Genomic DNA, 19,758 nt, shown 5'->3' on the forward strand with positions numbered 1-19,758 from the left:
ACCTCGCCTTTCAGGTCAAGGACCTGCTTGAGGTGGCAAAACCATTGCTCTTCTCCCTAAGCAGTCACACACCTTCCCTGATTTCTCTGAGTCATTTTGCGTCGTTTCTGAGTTGGCTGCCACCCTGAAGGCCGAATGGGCCCTCTATGGGTCCCCTGCTGAGAATTTAGCCTTCCCGCTCTGTTGGGTGAGTTTTTGGTGCCATCCAGAGCCATCCTGCTTATTTTTGTTGAGAATCCACACCGAGGTCTGTGGGTAGGGATTGTTGGTTCAGCATTGGGTTTTCATTAATTTCAGTTAATTAAGGTCACCCTGCTCTCCTGAGCAGGAACAATTGAGAATAGTCTGTTTCCTCCCCTCCAGCAGTCTTAACTCTGTCATCTTCTGTTTCGCAGTTCTGTGGGCCACACTTGGATTAATTCTAGATCGTCCTTTTGTGGGTAGGAATCAGATAGACATGTACTATGTGTATAAGAATGTCTGGTGTGTCAATAAATATATTAATTTTATATTTTCTCTACTGTTGTTATTATGGTACTGGGGAATTGAACTCAGGACCTTCTGCTTGTGAAGCACGTGGCGGAATCACTGCGCTAAATCCTGGCCCCTTTATTATTTCTTAATTAAATTAAAGAATGACAAATGAGTCCCTGGAGTCATGAAATACGGACTCTGCTTGCTTCCAGAGCCCTACGCTGCCTGTTCCTTCCTTTGTCCCGGGGTGAAGAGTGGCATGAGTTCTGATGTCATACGATTGCGACATCCCAGCCAGCGGTCAACCCGAGAGTTGTTCCGTGTGTGATTAACTGCGAATGTTGGGGTTTGGTGGGAACAGACCATCCTGCGTTGCTGTTGTCCTGTTTAATTCACAAAGTTTGCAACAATTATTTTGTCTCATTTTATTTCTGGAATATACTAGTGAATTGACTGAAAAATATACTAGTGAATTTAAACTTTACAATTTCTGTTTTATTTTAATAGAATTGTATATTTGAAAGTTAAATTGGAAGAATTTTTATTTAAATCTGCTTATGAGATGTTGGTGTTCTTAGGAACAGAATCAGTTCTGTCCAAATTCTGCTTAAAATGGTGATGATAGTGTGTTTTAAGGTAGGGTTCAGGGTTTTCGGATGGGTAGTGGAAAACCTAAAAACAGTTAAGGGACACAGAGTATTCCTGACTCCTCAGATGCCAGGTGGATTAAGAACAAAAGAAAAATTTCACTGGTGGACTAGATGGAATGAAAGCTAAGCCATTTTACTCGTTAGTAGCACAGGTGTTTTTTATCGGTTGATCTGCAGGCCAGTTGTTTCCCCCTTCTTTTTGTTGTTACCTTTCTGCCACCATGGAACCATTTGATGGGTGGTCATGCTGTTTTCAAGGTCATGTCAGAACGGCACAGCTGTGTTCATTGCAGACTCCGGCTGAGGATATTCAGTCTCCTCACTTCCTGTTCCGCTCAGCCCCCTCACTCAGGAAACCACGATCTACGTTGACAGGAAGCCACTGCCATCCTCTAAGAGAACATGGCCCTGTCCGCGTCTTATTAGTGATTATCTTCACATAAATGAGGTGACCATCTGTCGTGAAGGTTTCCCCGAAAGATTTGTGAACTGGGGGCAAAGGCGTGTGTTCAGTGAGCAAGCCAGAACCAGAAGGCTGGGGACAGTCCCTGGGCAGTGGCTGCTGCCCTCCGTGGAGTGTGGCGCTGACCTCCTGCAGGCTCCACTTCCCCGAGGGCTTCCGTCAGTTGTAAATGTGTCCAGGCCTTTTCCGTGCCCTTGGGAATAAACAGGAACAGGTGTGTGTGGAGGAAACAAAGGGATGAGATTCTCACCCACTGCCAGGTGCCCTCCTTGGTACCCAGTGTTGTCAGTGGGTATGGTCGTGCCACGCGGGGGCTTCTGGTCCCGAAATGCAGGTGCCTCGCCAGATGTGCCTTTGAACGCACTGGTTAAGGCACAGACACCAGGGTATAGAGATGTGCTGGTCTGATGGAGCTGCCTCTTGGCCCCTAGGAAATGCTCTCTGGCGTGGTGGTCATCTCCAGTAAGGACTCCGTCCAGCACCAAGGAGTGTCCCTGACAATGGAGGGAACTGTGAACCTCCAGCTGAGTGCCAAGAGTGTGGGCGTGTTCGAAGCTTTCTACAACTCCGTGAAGGTAAGGGTGCTCAGTGGGATTTCAAGTGCTGATGGGAGTCTTCACTTGCCTTTTTTATTTTCCAAGAAATGTGGCTCCTGTCCTTTCAGTACTAATTAAATTGAAGACATTCAGATACTTGTTTCTAATGTTTCCCATTATCTCCTGCCTGTTCTTATTCCTACTTGAGTAGCACAGCTGTGAATGGACTAAGTCACCACCATTAGAAAGCGCTCCTGAGAAGTTGCTTATGGTGCTTGCTGTCCTACATCAGAACTCTTACTTCTTAGCTGTGTATATTGCTCTTGTTGGATTCGGCACTTGAGTGTGGCACATGGAGCGAGTCACTTTTCTCTTGTGTCATTTAGGGTAGTTTTGTGTTCCACAATGTAAACTCCCTGTTTCCTTTTCCTGGGGGTCAACTCTCTAATTGAAAGGGAAGAGTTAAAAGGGAGGAGAGTGCATTAGTTAACAGTGTTCAGATTTAAGAACATTCCATGTCCTTGCAAAACATCTTATTTTAATCCGTCAGTACTTAGAGATTCCTTTCTATGCCATGAGCTTTCTCAGGGTGATGATAAACCCGGGCTGGGAGAGTGTCCACATTGTAGTCAGGGTTTTCAAGGGAATAGATTTACTACAGGACACATAATTTAGAAGGTTATTTTATAATATTCACCTAAAAAGTCAAACGCAGAAGCGCACAAGAGATCTTTCCACGCACTAGAGACCTGAAGAATCCAGCAGAGGACCTGGATCTCAGGGCAGTGTCCAGCTGGAAACCTAGAGCCCATGGCGATGTCTCGTGGGAGTCCGTATCGAGGATCTGCACCTGCGAAGGTCCAAGGGCCAGTGGTGGAAGCCAGAAAACCTGCACCAGCAGGGTGAAAGGTCTGTGCCTCAGGCTGAGGTATCTGCACGGGAGCCAGGAAGCCACACTCAAGGTGAAGATCAGAGCCCCCCCAGGAGAGAAGCAGCCATCCCCGGTGACAGTGAGGATCTGAGCTCCTCTAACAATGAGTTCATATCAGGAAAACCAGCCACAGCAAAGCTTCTCCTGTGAAATCAGCCTGAGTCTTCCCCTCCCGTTCTTGTTTTATGCTGTTCTTGCAGGATCCTCAGGTGGGTCGTCCACACCCACGGCCGCACTGACTCAGCTCTGGGTGTTCCCACTTCCGTTAACCATCAGGTAATGCAGCACAGCCCACTCTGGTCAGCTTGATAACCAGAGAGCAGGTCCGTAAAAGGCGGACATGTCTTGGTCTGTTTTACACGTACGTTAGTAATGACGTACGCAGTTCTGACTGCGCTCACTTCCACGCGGGGTTCTCAGAATTCAAAGTTAAAAGCCACAAAGCTTTGACTGAATAACCTGATTACAAACAAGTGTCTAAAACTACGGAACTACTTCATTCCAAAATCTTCATATTTAATACTGAACAACCATTAAAATACCAAAAAGCAAGTAAAAAGAAAAATCACACCCACAAGTAAAAAAACATCAATTTGTTTACAAAGTGCAATATGCCAGTTTCGTGCATCCACATTACAAACTGTAGCTTCAAGTTTAAGACTCCTTCGGTTTCCATTTATGTACACGATTTAGCAATACTTAAAAGCCAGTTTTATATACATCAACATTATATTACTGTATTGAAATCAATAGGAGAGAGCAATTAAAATCATAGTCCTTTCCCATTAACTTTAACAACAGGTGCAGCAACACAAAAAGATGCTCCCCAGGGGATCTCCCATATGGTAAAAGGCCTCAGGTCATTTTTTCCTCCATGACCACATTGTCCTCTGCTTCATCCTTGCAATCCACAGCTTCACTGGAGCCTCCCCTGTGGCCAAACTGAAGAAAAAGAAAAAACAAAACAAAACAAAAAAACCCACTGCTTCGAATCACCCTGCTGCCTTTCTGCTCTTATTCCCAACATAGATCCCACCAGAACTCCCCGACGGCATCCACACCACCGTCCCAACGCTAGACTGCATTGAAATTTTTCTGCCACCCAGGAAGTATCTCTACACACAAGCAAAACGCAGACCAACTTCCTGCCAAAGCACAGCATGCACCACTGGGGATCCAGCACCCAAAACAGTCCTCTCGACAGAATCCTCTGGAGCCTCACCCTTAACCGCAGCATTCCCATCAGGTCTCTGGCTTTCCAGGCTCTGACCCGTCTCCTTACAGTTTAGCGCATTCCAGGGCTGCCTCTTTGGCTCCTCTCTCAAAACCTTTCCAAATTAATTCCAGAGGCTGTTAAGCCACATCACCAGGCAACATCACAGCAACCCTACTCTCAGGACCAGTTCTGTTGTAGTCAGGCTTTGCAAAGGAATAGATTCCAAGACGCATAATTTATAGGGTTATTTTATAACACTCACCCAAAAAGTCAAATGCAGAGGTGCTCAAGAAATCTGTCCTCGAGCTAGAGACCTGAAGAATCCAGCGGAGGGCCTGGATCCCACGGCAGTGTCCTGCGGGTCCAGCCAGAGCCTAGAGCCCGCGGCAATATCTCCTGTGAGTCTGTAGCAAGGATCTGCACTGGGAAGCCCCAAGCAAGGGCCAGTGGTGGAAGCCAGAAAGTTTGTGCCAGTAGGGTGAAGGGTCTGTGCCACCAGGCTGAGGGATCTGCACTGGAGCCAGGAAGTGACGCTCAGGGCAAAGACCAGAGCTCCCCCAGAGAGAATGGCAGCCATCCCCAGTGACAGTGAGGACCCGAGCCCCGAAGATGACAGGCAGGAAAACTAGCCACAGCGGGCTTCGCTGAGAAAATCAGCAGCACGCGATCTTCCTCTCCCCTTCTCCCTTTATACCATTGGCAACAGTCCTCAGGTGGGGCTTCCAAGCCCACAGCCATGCTGACTGAGCTCAGCTGGGCGATCCACTCAAACTAACCACCAGGTAATCCACAACACTGCAGATGTGCAGTGTCAGCATTGCCTTCCTCCTTGGAGGCCCCACTGAAGGGTTGTGTGGCCTGAGGGCTGGAGGAGAAGCCCATCTTGCTCACACAGCCGCAGGAAGCTGAGCCTGGTGTCAGTGGGCCAGGCAGCTGTCCAGCATTGTGTCTGCCTTTGCATTCTGCAGATCCAGGCCTGAGCAGGAGAGGGATGTGTGTAAATGAACCCTTCCTGCAGCAGAGAGTGAAAAAAATGGAACCAACTCAACCAGGCATGATGGTCCATGCCTGTAATCCCAGCACTCTGGAAGGCTGAGACAGGAGGATCTCAAGTTCAGGCCCAACCTAGGGAACAGATTTTACTGACACCCTGTTTGAAAATGAAAAATAAATGTAGCTCAATGCAGAGGCCCTGGGTTTGATCCTCAGTACCACCAAAGAGAAAACGTTATGATTCTCCTCAGCACTCATCCACAGACCCAGTACTGTGCTGCTGGAGACGCCAGGAAGAGTGGCACCCAGGAGCCCAGGTCGCTGTGTCTTCAGGGTGGTGGTTGACACACTCTCCTTTGAGGGGACATCTACAGGTATGTGCTGATGGACTGAGTTGACTTTTGTTTACAGCCGATCCAGATTATCAACAGCACCATAGAAATGGTGAAGCCAGGAAAGTTCCCCAGTGGCAAGACAGAAATTCCCTTCGAATTTCCTCTGCACGTGAAGGGCAACAAAGTCCTCTATGAGACTTACCATGGCGTGTTTGTCAACATCCAGGTGAGTCTCCTGGTCTCCATCATTTGATGCCTGCATCATTTTCCTGCCCAAACCCAGCATCCTCTTCCCTTCACTGAAACTTACCCCATGGTCCCAGGAAAGGAACATTCAGTCTGTCACTGAGCCCTTGCGTGTACTCTGTTCCATATTGATCTCCCACTTTGCTCTGCTAACTACATCTTGTCCGCGGATGGTACTTTTGATAGGTACCATGCTGTAACTTCTATAAGATTCCTTTGGACTTTCCCAGGCCGAACGGACACTTTGGGGTGCTTTGATTGTTGGATAACAGATATGCCCTAACTTCTTTCTGGCACCAGCACGTAACTTGTCTGTTTGACTCTTATAAAGTATCTCTTTGTCTGATACCCAAAGGCAACTACTGCCTTAGCATAGGCTTGTGTTCTTCATTGAGCAAACCTTGTAAATGAGGGGAAGTGGATTTATGACTTCCTGTCTACCTCTGCTGGGTTGGGATGGCTTCACAGCTACCATTGTTGTCTTTGGAGCAAAGCAGAGTCATGACTTGGAGCTAGAGAAAGGCTTCCCTTTATTCTGTGGAAAGAAAGGTATTTCTGTTCTGTCCACCACACAGCAGCTCCCTTGCCAGATGAGACAGAGCTCCGTGTCTTTTCTATGTGCGAGAGGGCTGGAAGTTAGGAATTTGTAAAGTTTTAATTGATAGCTGAGATTTGGTAAGTGCCATTCCTCTCCTTAGAATACCACACCTTTAAAATAAAAATCCTCAAATCACTGGGAGATTTAACCAAAGATCTGTCTGCATGTGAGTTTCCTGAATTGCCTAAGACATTGCTCAAATGTCCGATGATGTGCTCTGTTTCTGCGAAGAAAACCATGCATCCAGGCCTTTTTGTTAGTGCACCTGTTTCCGGCTGGACAGACACACACACACACACACACACACACACACACACACACACACCCAAGAGGCTTTGGACAGCCCCTGAGAACAGCCCTGGGAGTGATGGGGACAGTGTGTAGCTCTAACTGAAGCCACTTGTGCAGACAGAACATTCCAGTCACCCGGCAGACTGCCTCTGACCAGCTCACTGGCTTGGGACTGTTCCACCACGAAGGAAAGTGAATGGGAACAAATAGCCTGAAACCATCTCCAGTGCTTCATTTAGAAAGTTACTCTAGGGGCCCGGTATTTAGCTCAGTGGTGCCTCCGCCTGCTTCACAAGCACAAGGACCAGAGTTCGATCCCCAGTACCAACAAAAAAAGAAAAAAGAAAAAAAAAGCTTTCTCTTATCACCTGTCTAGAATCAGCACACAGTAGTTAATCCATACCATTTATTTCATAATAGGAAGATATGTTCATAAGAAACTGAGAGGAATAAAATCAGGGTTTTACTGGTCATATTTGTTAGTCTCTTGTTTATTATCACTGGTTACAGGAAATTAATTTGTTTAAAATAAAATTGGGAATTTAGCTCAGAGACCATTAACATCGATTTTTATAACTGATACGTGTTGACTTATCCTTGTCATGTTATTTTCCTGTTGTTGGTTCCCTTTCTTCCTCCTCTATTTAATTTATTTGTCTGGTAGATTCATTCTGTTGGGTTCATGGAATTGTAGTCTTCATTATCTCTTTAAAGAATGTCCTTCAGAACATTTTGAAGTGCTGGTTTGGTGGGCATGAATTTCTTCAGGTGTTCTTATGGAAGTACCTTATTTCTTTAATAGTTTTGAAAGATCGTTTTGTGGGGTACATCAGTTTGTTGGAGGTTTTCCTTTGTGGCTTGAAATACTTCACTCCAAGCTGTCCTTGACTTGAGGGTTTGTGTTGAGATTCTGCTATGATTCTGATGGGCTTTCCTTTATAGGTGATTTGTTTCTCTCTAACAGGTTTTAATATTCTGTTCTTTTTTTTGAGACAGGGTCTCACCATGTAGTTGAGACTGAACTGGAACTCTCTATGTAGCCCAGGCTGGTCTTGAACTCACTGCGATCCTCCTGCCTCAGCCTCCTGAGTGCTGGGATTACAGGCATGCGCCACCACGCCCGGCTTAATATTCTGTTCTTGTGTTGGATTTCTTGAATCTTGATCATTGTATTCCTTGGTGTACCTTTTTTTTTTTTTTTAGTCATAGCTAAGTGGAGTTTCATATAACTGACTTATTTGTATATCGGATTCTTTTTCCCTGTTTGGGAAGTTTTCTTCCACGACGTCTTTGAACATGTTTATTTTGTGTGTCACTTGCCCAGCTTTTCATTGACTCTGATTAATCCTGTTGTTATTCTTTACATCATCTAGCAGATTTTTGATCGATTTTTCATGGTCCCTTGCTATTTTTAAGACATATTTATTTTCATGGTCACTAACCACAGTCCTCTCTTCGGTATCTGATATTCTGTCCTCACATTCTCATTCTGCTATGTATACTTTCAATGGAATTTTTAATCTTCTACATATCTGTTTGAATCTGTTTTGTGGGTTCCATTTCTTTCCTGTGTTGGGTGGTCATGGTTTCCATCATTTTCCTAAGCTCCTGTAATTTTTTTAAAAAATCTGTATATGCTCTAGAGTTACTAGAGTCTTTCATTATGGTCACTGTCTTTGTAGTTATCTAAGAAACTATTTTTTTTTCTTGTGTCTAATTTGTTGCTTCCAATTTTAGCACTTAAAAGAGTCCATCTAGGTGGGTGGGTTTTTATTGTTTTCATTGCTCCCTGGTTTTGCCTTTGGTGAGCTAGATGTTTAGGAATTGCATCTTCCTTAAGTGTTATCTCATTTTCTGTATTTTAAAATTTAATTCCTGGGTTGATTCTTTTAAATCTCTATGGCAAATAGCTTTATTGCTAGTGTTTAGAACCCTTGGGAAATGATTAATTCTCAGTGATGTCTACGTGGTGCAGCTGGCTTTTGGGTTTTGAGTCTGTTGAAGGATCCTGTCTCTTCCTTTTATTGAGGATGAGAAGTTGCTGCCATTTTGGCCTAGCCCCTGGTTCTTTGGCACTGGTCTATAGTATTGTTTATAACCCTTAATCAATCTCAGTCTTGGTGTACCCGAAAGAACAACCAATTAGAACAACTATGTCACCTTGACTAAAGTAGTGCAATCAGCAACAATGGTAGCATCACATACAGCCTAGAGAAAGTGAACTATTAATTTGCCACCTTTAACCATATGAACTAGATTTGTGGTTATATAACAAAACCTAAAGAAAACCAGAAAATTATATACAGTAAATATGCCCTCACTGTGGCAATTTTACCCATAGGGTAGAATATTTAAAAGAGGTGGGGGGAAAATAGAGAAATAGAAGAAGAGGAAGAAATTAGAAGCAAGGCTGAAGAACAAGGGAAGATTATGCAGCCATAATCAGAAACTAGTGAAGAAGACAGAAGGGAAAGAGAGAAGAAAGAAACAAAAATAAAAACAAGAACAACAAAAACAGGAAAACTAGACACAATATTCTCATTTATATAGAAACAAGAATAATCAAGAAAACAAAATAAAACAAAAAGAAGAGAGAAAAACGTCTACTTCAGGACTTGTCTGCTATCACTGGTAGACACAGTGGGCACAAAGAGCCCACATCCACGTCGATTAATCCCAGCAAGCCTGCTGGATTTTCAGTGGGGTAGTACATAATTCCAGCATGCCTGCACCTTTGGTTCTGAAGTGCAGGCTAGTTTCTGCCTGTGAAATTGGAAACAATTTTGTTTAGTCTGCAACACCCCATGTGCTTCCTGCTTACTTGAAGTTGATTCCGCCTCACCCCAATGGAGCCACCCAGCAGCTGCTCTGAGTTCTGAGCTCTGTTGGTCCCTCTCCAAGATGGCTACCAGCCAATCGCCCTCGCCTGGGAGCATCAGAACCTAAGTAACTCAACAGCCACTGTAGTCCACTGCGTCCACTGTGCCATTCCACTGATACATTTCTCTGCAGAGCCCTCTGGGGTCACCAGTAGTCCCTGTGCATCTAAGGTGTGAGTCATCCTTCCCATGCAGTAAGTCAGGGCTTAGGCAGAAAGTGCCATTTGTTGCCTCCTTTGTTCAGATCTCTCATTGCTCTCCCTGTGGGCTTCAACAATCATTTCAGATCCTTGCTTCCTTCCTTCTCTTCCTCACTTTGCTGTATTCCATCATCTGGACATCAAATCTTGGACAGCCTGTTTCTCTGCTGATCACCACTCTGCCATCTTCCCAGAAGTCCCCCTTTTTGTATTTTGAGACAGGGTCTTACTAAATTGCTTTGGCAACTTGAACTTGGGATCTTTTTGCCTCAGCCTCCCATGGTGATGTAATTACAGGCCTGAGCCACCTGTCTCTGTGACTTCGCTTTGTTAAGTTTGATGCTCTGGAGGACAGGGTATGACTGTGAACCTGGCCCTGGGCCCTCATGCTTGGTAGGGGAGTGAGGATAGGCACTGGCTGTGGGGGTCCCTGACAACCCTGTGCTCAGTGCCTCCCACACATAATACATTGGATTCTCGCAGCTTCGTAGTGGTGGCCCTGCTTACAGGCAGGAACTCAGGGAAGTTATGTCATTTGGCTGGGCTCACAAAGGAAGCAGATTTGTGGCTGAACCAGCTGTTCCTGCCTGCACTCTCTCCTTCCAGCCTGGTCTTTCCCATGCTGTAGCCAGACCTGGTGTCAGGGTCCTCTGTGACCTAACCTCAGCATGCCTGTGAGGACAGGCTAGGAATGAGCCTGATGTGTTGTTTCTGGTGCTACTCTTTGTTTTAGCAGAAGCACCTCTGTTCGCAACATTAACTCTCCTGTTATATGTGTTAATTTCACATCGCACATTATCGAACACAGTTGCCCTAAACTATGGAGGCCAACTTGCTCCTTTGAATGTCTTTTCCGTGCAGAGCCCACTAACATGGCACTTTCTTCACTTTCCCTCTAGTACACGCTGCGCTGTGACATGAGGCGTTCACTGTTGGCCAAAGACTTGACGAAGACCTGCGAGTTCATCGTACACTCTGCCGTAAGCCTCTCCCGGCTCCCACATCTCCTTGGGGTGTGAGATGGCCCCGTTGTCCAGCAAGTAAGGTGGCTGCATCCCTCTTGGGTGCTGCTGGAAGAATGGGTGCCTGGTTGGGACAGTGGCAGCAGGAGCACCTGCCTGGCAGCGTCCCCGGGCCCGGCGTGCTGGGCTAATCACTTGGCTCGGGTGTACCCTGCCCTTGAGTATGAAGGCCGATGCCCCAGGCCCTTGCCTGCTTGTGTCATGCAGCCCACAGGGCACGCTGCAGTGTTAGCTCTTACTCTAGGAGACAGTCTTATAGCAGATGCCTCTGATATTTAAATTCCAAGCCCATAATGACCCTTGCAGATAGAGAAACTGAGTCCCGGGGGGTGGGGTGGAGAGAGGTGTTGCAGAGCACAGCTTTGTCTTCTGGCTGAGCTGTGTTTGTGTTGGGACCCAGGCCTCCTGCCCCGATACCCAGCACCCCAGCTCCTTGTGCTGCAGGAGGAGAAGCTGTCCCGCCTCCCCTCTGTTGATTGTCTTACCTCCCATTCCAGCCACAGAAGGGGAAGCTGACCCCGAGTCCTGTGGATTTCACGATCACGCCGGAGACCTTACAGAATGTGAAGGAGGTAACCGCATGCCCTGCACACTCAGGCCATGGGACTTCCCGGTGACTGGGCCTCAGGGCCAGCCCTTGCCCTCTTGTTCTTTATTTGGGAATCGACTCAGCAGAAGGAGGTTTTGATTTTATTGCCTGTATCTGTGCTAATCAGTATCCTCACCTTGATTTTGTGTGGAACCCAGTAATTATTTAGAAATTTTTCCTGTGTGTTTATGATTTTGTGTGTTTTTTGAGCCAGGGTCTTGCTAGTTTGCCCTGGCTGGCCTCCAGTGCCTGGGCAAAAGCGGTCTCCTGCCTCAGCTTCCTGAGTCATGTGCCCCCGCTCCCAGCTCATTAGTGATTTTCTGTGCTCTGAGTTTCCCTGTGCTGTGGGCCTGAGCTCCAGCACTGCTGCCTCAGGGGCCACAGTCTGCACCGGGCCACCTGCCTCCTGCTGTCCTCTGCTGCTGTGTGGTTGGCACATTCCCTTCCACCCAGTGCTTCCTGGAAGAGCCGGCAGTGACCTCCAGAGGCTGCCTGTGCTATGCACAGAGAAGCTGGCTGGAGCCTACCCTGCGTGCCTCCGCACCACTCTAGATGGGGACTCAGAGCAGACGGCTACCACGTGAAGCTCTCAGGATGGAGACTTCTCCCCCAGCTCTGCACTTTGTCCCTGGACCAGACTGATTAGAACTGGGACGCGGGAGAGATTGTGGACCTCATCCCTTGGTGATACAGTTGAGGCAAGGGCTGTGGGGCCCCTCTGAGGGTGAGGTCCACTCCCCTGTGCACTCTCCATGGCCCCCTCTGGCTTCTGAGAGCCCCTGACCCAGGACCAGTCAGCCCTCTCTTCTCCATCTCTTTTTTTAATTGGTACATTTAGATTTACATGATTACATTCACCACAGGAAATTTGTACTTGTATGTGATATATTTTGCTTCTTTTTTTCCCATTTCCCCTCCCTTCAGCCACTCTTCCCCTCATTTAAAAAACCCGTGTCCATTTTTTTTCCTTCTATTCTCTCTTTCTTGTTGTTTTTTGAGTCAGGGTATCATTATGTTGCTAGGCTGTCTTCTTCCAGCAGTCCTCCTGCCTCAGCCTCCTGCTGAGTGCTGGAGTCACGGGACTGCGCCCCCACACCCAGCTTTCCCCATCTCTTCAGTGGACCCTGCCCTGGTGTCCGCCTGGGCCACAGCATGGTCTGCCTGCCCGCTCCCTGCTAGGGAACCTCCTGTCACACATCCATTTTGGTCCCAGGCTGTGCTGCTGTGTTGAGCAGGTTCTTCGTTACTTTCTTGCATTTCCTCTGAGTGTTTATTGGCTCCTGTTGTCAGGAGGATCTGCTGTGGGACGCAAGGCTGCTTGCCGGGCAGAAGCCGCACTGGCTCTGCCCGAGGGTCCCGGGAGCGCCTGTCCCCTGGGTTTGCTGTGACCCTGGGCCCCGGGCTCTGAGTTCCTAGGGCTGCTTTTGGATTCACCTGGTCAGGAAGCACCAGTGTCTGCCCAGGAGCACGCTTGTTGCACTGACCTCCGGTTGGCTGCAGGCCCCTGAACTCTCGCAGCTTCATTGGCAATCCCTTTTTCCCCCTTTTTTGTGCTGTTGGGGATAGAAGCCAGGACCTCACACATACTAGCAAGAGCTCTGCCACTGAGCTACTCCTGCATCCACGTTTATTTCTTTGTTTGGCTTTTTGAGATAAGATCTCTCTCCTAGAATGTGTAGCCCAGGCCTGCTCCAAATCCTCCTGCCTCGTCCTCCTGAGTGCTGGAATTACAGATATGCACTGACATCCCTGGCATCCCATCCACTGGCTTTTGTTGTTGTTTTTCCAGTCCTGAGGATTGAACCTAGGGCCTTTGTACCAAGCTTTTCTTTAGACAGGTCTCACTGAGTTGCCCTGGCTGGGCTGGAAGTCAAGGGCTGTGTGGCTGAAGTCGCCACTGCACCGGGCCTGCCTGCTTTTTCTCTGACGGAAGTGCTGCGCTGGGTGGTCCTGGGGGCGTCCCTCACAGCTTTTCTGGCTGGAGAGCTTTTTGTGTGAGTGAAAAAGACAAGCATTCTCATCCATTGTTGGGAAATGAGGCCATAACATATAAATCCATTTGGGTATTCACAAAATGCCAGTTTTTTCTTGTTTTTTAAGTAGAAAAGGATTTACAGGAGGATAAGGAGCTCGGAGAAGCCACAGGAAGGCTGGAAATGGACTGAGAGCCAGCGGAGGTTGATTCTGTCTGTGTTGCTGCCCGCCGCTGGGAAGGGGGATGTGCGTGTTTGGTCTGCATTTTGAGCTGGACATGGATGCTTTTCCTTTTTCAGCTTCCTAAAATAATCTTTTTTTTTTTTTTTTTTTTGGTACCAGGGATCGAACTCAGGTCCTTGTGCTTGCAAGGCAGGTGGTGGAACCACTGAGCTAAATCCCTGGCCCCTAAAAGAATATTGATATGAACTGCTGTTGCTGTTCACTCCTCTCCCCCGCAGCCCCGTTGGCTTGCATTCTTAACCCTGTCATCATCTGAGCCATTTTTAGCCACTGTCTTTGCAGAGCTCCCTTGTTCTTAGTTCAGCAGCTGCGCCGGACAACCTGGACTCAAGGAGAGGCTGTCCAGGTTAGGAGAGAGTCGGACATGCTGGCCAGTTTCAGAGACTCCATAGGAACACCAGAAAACACCGATCGTCGCTTTAGATTGAGAGTGTGTGGAACAGCTAACATTTTGGATATGCTGGTTAACTTTACCCTCTTCTTCAGAAAATATAGGAAGTTTTACTTTCCTGGGTGGCTAACTGCATGTTGTCAGTGACACCTGTGGCGGTGTGGTTTCTGCTGGATGCTGCGTGCTCCACTCTGATGGAGGTGCGGCCACGACAAAAGGTTCAAAGGCTTTTCCTCAGGCCTTGGGAAAACTGCTGTTTGATGTTTCCTTGAAATAAGATACCTTGGCTTTTCAAAATGGCACAATTGGAAATATTTTTTATTACCTTTTCTAAACCTTCTCCCCCTTTTTTCCCCTGTGATCAGTTGTCCTTGAATAATGCCCTTGCCAACTCCCTGAGACTTTATATCTTACTGCCTGGTGTGAGGAGCCATCTAGATCCAAGTCTGGGGCATGCAGATGACTTTCTGAGCAAGTTGGTCCTTCTGTACAAGCTGTGTCGTTAGGAGCCTTAGTACAGCTGTGATCAAAATATGTGGGGAATAGTTACATTTTAAACTACGTGTAATCATAAAAGCCAGATTGCCACGCATCCCCTTCAGAACACTCCCCTAGTTTCAGCCACACCCACCCCATCATTCTTGCCATTTTCTGCAGCAGCCCTGGAGCCCCCTTTCCTGAGTGTCTTCACATGGTTTGATTTAAAAAGCATGGTAGGCTGGGCATGGTAGCTCACGCCTGTAATCCCAGCACTTGGGAGGCTGAGGCAGGAGGATCACTGTGAGTTCGAGACCAGCCTGGGCTACAGAGTGAGTTCCAGGTCAGTCTCAACTACATAGTGAGACCCTGTCTCAAAAAACAAAACAAAAAAAATAAAAAAATAAAAGGTGCTGCTGAGTGCCATCCAACAGAGAGGTAGCTCCCCAAAACATGGTGCTGTGTCATTGTCCACCTTCGTCGCTGGGTCTGGCACTGTGCAGCTTCTTGTTTTTCCCCAAATCAAAATGACAGTGAAACGTGAACATTTTGAGTCCATTCAGGTCACGGAGGCAGCCACAACAGCACAACTAAAGACACTCATGAAATAAGGTTCAAAACGGTATAACTGACAGGTGAAATAGGAAGAAAATGGCTAGTGGGGAAGTGGGAAGGGGAGGGGAAAGGAAATAAGGGAAAAGAAAAAATGTGAGAAAAGGAAAAAAATGGAAACAAAGTCCTTGTAAATAGAGAAGGGTGAAGGGAGGGCAGGGGAATGGGGAAGAAATGAGAACCGAGATCTGTCCTGTAGAGGTGCACGATCCCAATGGTGAGTGTAACTGCTGTTTGCCGTAAATGTACCAATGAACTTAATGGGAAAAGAGAAAAACAGGCACTCGTGAGAGGACTGCAGAGCTGCTGCAGGAGGCGGCAGGGGTGGTGAGACAAGTGTGCTTGATGTGAGGGGGCACATTTTGAGGCGACTCATGGCAGCGTGTATTTTACTATAATAAAATTTTAAAAATTAAAACATGCACTGTGCTTTTCTGTCACATCTCATGTGTTTAGAGCTTAACGATTCAGCCTCTCAGCCTCCGAGCTGGAAGAAGATGCAGTCGTCGTCCCACCTTTGCCTCTCCGTAGATCGGGGTCCCTGGCTTATTTTCAGTTTTTAGTATCTGCAGCAAAGTGTTGTGGAGTCATCTCACCCCTTTCCTCCTGCTCCTGACTTGTTTTAGAGAGCGCTGCTGCCCAAATTCCTCATTAGAGGCCACCTCAACTCCACCAACTGCATGATCACACAGCCGCTGACAGGCGAGCTGGTGGTGGAGCATTCGGATGCCGCCATCCGGAGCATCGAGCTGCAGCTGGTCCGCGTGGAGACCTGCGGTGAGTCCCGCCCTCTGCCTTCTACCCTGTGCGCTCAGTGGTTAAAACCATGTGGGAGAGCTGAGTGTGGTGGTGCACACCTGCAATCCCAGCACCTAGGAAGCTGAGGCAGGAGGATTGCAAGTTTGAGTCCAGTCTGAGAAATTTAGCAAGAACCTGCCTCAATAATAAATAAATAAATAAGGCTGCAGATACTGTTCAGAGGCCATGGGTTCAATTCCCAGCACCGGAGGGCGGGGAGATGTGAGTGAATGCAAAGTAAGGCCATGTCTCTCTGTTGCAATAAAAGTGCTTCTTGGGTTTGTTTTCTGTTGCTATAACAAATTACCCGAGACTGGGAAATGTATAGAGAATAGAGGCCTGTTTGGTTCATGGTTCTGAAGGCTGCACGACCAAGAGTGCATCTGGCAAGGGCCTTCCTGCCTTCCTGTGCCATCTTGGGGCAGGGCGTACCACCCAGGGAGACAGCACAGCATGTCACAGAAAGCTCACTTTGGTTGATTGATTGATTGATTGACTTTTCTGAGGCAGAGTTTTCTCACTATGTAGCACAGGCTCCTGTCCAGAAATCTTCCTGCCTTCACCTCCCAAGTGCTGGGATTACAGGCATGCGCCACCATGCCTGGTGAGGACTCACTTTTAGAGCATGGCCACTCCCTTTGAGATTTCATTCAGCCACGTCCACCATCACCTAAAGCCTCCACCTCCAAATCCCAGTCATGTTCATTTGGGGACTGAGTTTCCCACACAGGACTAAAACCTGGTGCAGTTCGTTGGAGCACAGTGAGCAGGGAAGACTGGCCTCTGTCTGGAACCGTGGGGTGGACTGGAGGAGGCAAGTGTGTAGCACAGAGCCGGAAGGGCACGTTGCTCCTGCTGGTCCTGAGCCGGAGACGTTTCCTCCCCACCCCAGGGTGCGCAGAAGGCTACGCCCGCGATGCCACAGAGATTCAGAACATTCAGATCGCCGATGGCGACGTCTGCCGGGGCCTCTCGGTCCCCATACACATGGTCTTCCCCAGGCTGTTCACCTGCCCCACGCTGGAGACCACCAACTTCAAAGTGGGTAAGTGGCACAGGTTCGGGGGGCACCTGGTCTCGGGGCCAGCTGGCTCTCGGGCAGCGCTGTGTGCGTGTTTCTGCTTCTGCGGACCTTGCACTGTCACGCAGCCACCGTGTCCCTGAGCCCTGGCCGCCCGGGCAAGGTCAGGCAGGTGGAGGGTGGCGTGGATGGGGCCCAGGTCCCAGGGCATCTTTGAAGAGCTGGAGCGAGTGGTAACCGCTGGGAAAGCTCTGACAGCCTCCATCCTGGCGTCTGTGCCTCTGCCATGGATCTCTGGAAAGACTGAGCCCGGCCCGGTCGTGACCCACACGCCACTTCCTCTCCTGATTTTGCCACAGGCACCTACACGTCAGCACAGTGGTTCTGTCAGTCAGCTTCTCATTGCTGTGACCAAGCACCTGAGAGAAACAGCTTAGAGGAGAAAATGCAGTGGACCCCTGACTTACGAATTCAATTCGTTCCCGAGGGCCGGTTGTAACTAACTCAAGTTGGTCAGTGAACGCTCAAGCCTCTAAACAGCCTTCAGAGTCTCCCTCCTGCACACAGCAGGTCTCAGTGTCCTCAGGGAGACGCTGGCCCAGGTTCTCAGTGAGCCCACACAGGAGAGGATGCGGTCCTGCTCCTTCCAGAGCTCTGAGGGTTAGATCTGTTCTGAGACCACCTGGAAGCACAAGCAGCCAGCATTCGGGTTGTAACTCAAGACTTTGTTAAAACTAAAATTCCAGTCGTAAGTCAAGAGTTGCTCACATGTCAGGCAGGTTGTAACTTGAGGGTTCAGCCGAGAACCTGGGAGTGGGCGTTTGGTGCCCGCTGCTGGAGTGCGCTTAAGCTCTGTCTCCGCTCCCCGCAGAGTTCGAGGTGAACATCGTTGTGCTGCTCCAGGCCGATCACCTCATCACCGAGAACTTCCCGCTGAAGCTGTGCCGCACGTAGCCGGGGACAGGGACCGTGCCGCGCACTCATGATCGATCCGGCCTCCTTTTCCTGCCAGCGCCACCGCCCAGACCTTTCTGTGGGTGCAGCGCATTCTGAGTGCTGGCTTTAGGACCACAGAAAACATCTGTGCTGGCTCCCGAGTTCCCAGCAGAGCAGTTGTACCTGCACTTTGAGCTTTGCAGCACAGTGACGTCCTGGGGACAGGAGGAGCCGCTCTCTGGGTGCTGGGGGACGGCCTGGCACTTGGGCAGGGGGTGCGTGGATGCCCGCTGTCTGCTCCCCCGGGCGGCCTGCCAGCTGCACCCACTGCAAGTGTGGAGCCTTTCTCCTCTTCTCGAGCTGCGTGACATTTTCCACTGTAACTTCCGGTTTTTTAGGGGCCTGTACAGCATTCTGTGCTCGCAGGACAGAGGGTTTGGCCCTGTGGTGGAGCTGCACGTGTGTGGCCTCCAGAGCTGGCACGCGCCATCCTGCTGCCATCTCCCCAGATAGGAGGGAAACTGTGTTTCCACTCTGGTTCCTGGGTGTACAGCGCAGTGGTGCGGGTCCATCTCCACGGGAGGGGCCGGGGCAGTGCCTGACCACCCTAGGGACGGTGTCCCCGGCCTCTGGTGTGGCCCCGGTGTACAGTCGGTCGCAGCACTCTCCTCCTTGGGCCCTGCCGCTGCTGGCCCGCAGTGAGTGCCGAGCAAACCATGTGCCTGCCGGGCACGCCAGCCTGTCCTCCACGGGCACAGGGCTGGTTGGGCGGATGTCTCGGCTGCCCCCAGCCCCCTGAGACCACTCTGCCCTAAACCGGTGACTCCGTAAGATTGAGCCAAGTCCCCTGAGACCTGGTTTCCAGAGAATTCACTTCTGCCTTGTAAGTTTTTTATCCTCACATGACAGAGGTAATTCTGTGTCCTTGGTGATGTGTTTAGACAGAGAAGCCAGAACAGAGAGGCCATGCTTTCTGGGAAATTTGTAAGCAGGAAGTTATTTTTCATGAAAAAAAAATTTTAATGAATAAAAAAAATCTAAGTGACAATTTTGAGAAAAGCCTTGGTATGTATATGTTGATATATTGTATATTTTCTTTAGTAAACAGATAAATGGTGAGTGCCCTTCTTCGGGAACCATTATTACCTGAAGCACCAGCCCAGCTCCCCATATGATTTCATTCAACCCTGAGCAGCTAGGTAAGGGCCTTAAGCTGACAGCAGCTGCTCGGGCTGGCTGGGGTTAGGGGCATCAGTTGGCCCAGCCCCAAGAGTTGTCAGGTTCTCATTTATTTATTTATTTATTTAATTTTTTTGAGACAGGGTCTCACTATGTAGTTAAGACTAACCTGGAACTCACTATGTAGCTCAGGCTGGTCTCAACTCACAGTGATCCTCCTGCCTCAGCCTCCTGAGTGCTGGGATTACAGGTGTGCACCACCACGCCCGACTCCTCAGGTTCTCATTTAATCCAGGAGAGAAAGCTCTGAACAGTGAATGAAAAACAGTGTTGTCTGGAATTGCTTGTTAGGGCAAGAACACACTTTCTGTGATTACTCAAGCAGAAGTGGGGCCTGGCTCCAATTCTCAGCCTCTGGGCTACATTGTGAGTCCTGAATAAAGGTCAGGCTACACACCAGAAACAACATGGCAAAGAAAGCCGAAGCCCAGGGGCTCGCCTCATCAGAGCCTGTGTCCTGACCTCAGCAGCCCTGGCAGCCCATCCAGCACGAGAAACCTTCCTGTCCATCTCTGCCGTCACCATAAGTCAGTATCTGAGTCTGAATTTCCCCTTAAGACGCTGGGGAGCAGAGAACCTCCACTTGCTGATGGTAACCCAGGGCCACCCACATTGGCAGTGTCCCCAACCTTCCCTTGCACAGT

General features: G+C 48.8%; 1 protein-coding gene across 1 annotated transcript in view; it reads left to right on the forward strand.

Annotated features, from left to right (window-relative positions):
• Vps26c (VPS26 endosomal protein sorting factor C) overlaps window positions 1–18,678 on the forward strand; it is a 33,858-nt gene extending 15,180 nt beyond the window's left edge. The window contains exons 2-8 of the mRNA XM_010636568.3: window positions 2,019–2,162; window positions 5,675–5,824; window positions 10,712–10,792; window positions 11,332–11,406; window positions 15,747–15,897; window positions 16,811–16,963; window positions 17,811–18,678. Coding sequence (XP_010634870.1) covers window positions 2,019–2,162; window positions 5,675–5,824; window positions 10,712–10,792; window positions 11,332–11,406; window positions 15,747–15,897; window positions 16,811–16,963; window positions 17,811–17,893 — 837 coding nt within the window. The 3' untranslated portion in view covers window positions 17,894–18,678. The remainder of the gene's footprint in view (window positions 1–2,018; window positions 2,163–5,674; window positions 5,825–10,711; window positions 10,793–11,331; window positions 11,407–15,746; window positions 15,898–16,810; window positions 16,964–17,810) is intronic.
• Window positions 18,679–19,758: the final 1,080 nt, after the last annotated feature.

The sequence above is a fragment of the Fukomys damarensis genome, unplaced genomic scaffold (genome assembly GCF_012274545.1).
Source record: "Fukomys damarensis isolate Sample0158 unplaced genomic scaffold, DMR_v1.0_HiC HiC_scaffold_24, whole genome shotgun sequence".
Taxonomy (NCBI): Eukaryota; Metazoa; Chordata; class Mammalia; order Rodentia; family Bathyergidae; genus Fukomys; species Fukomys damarensis.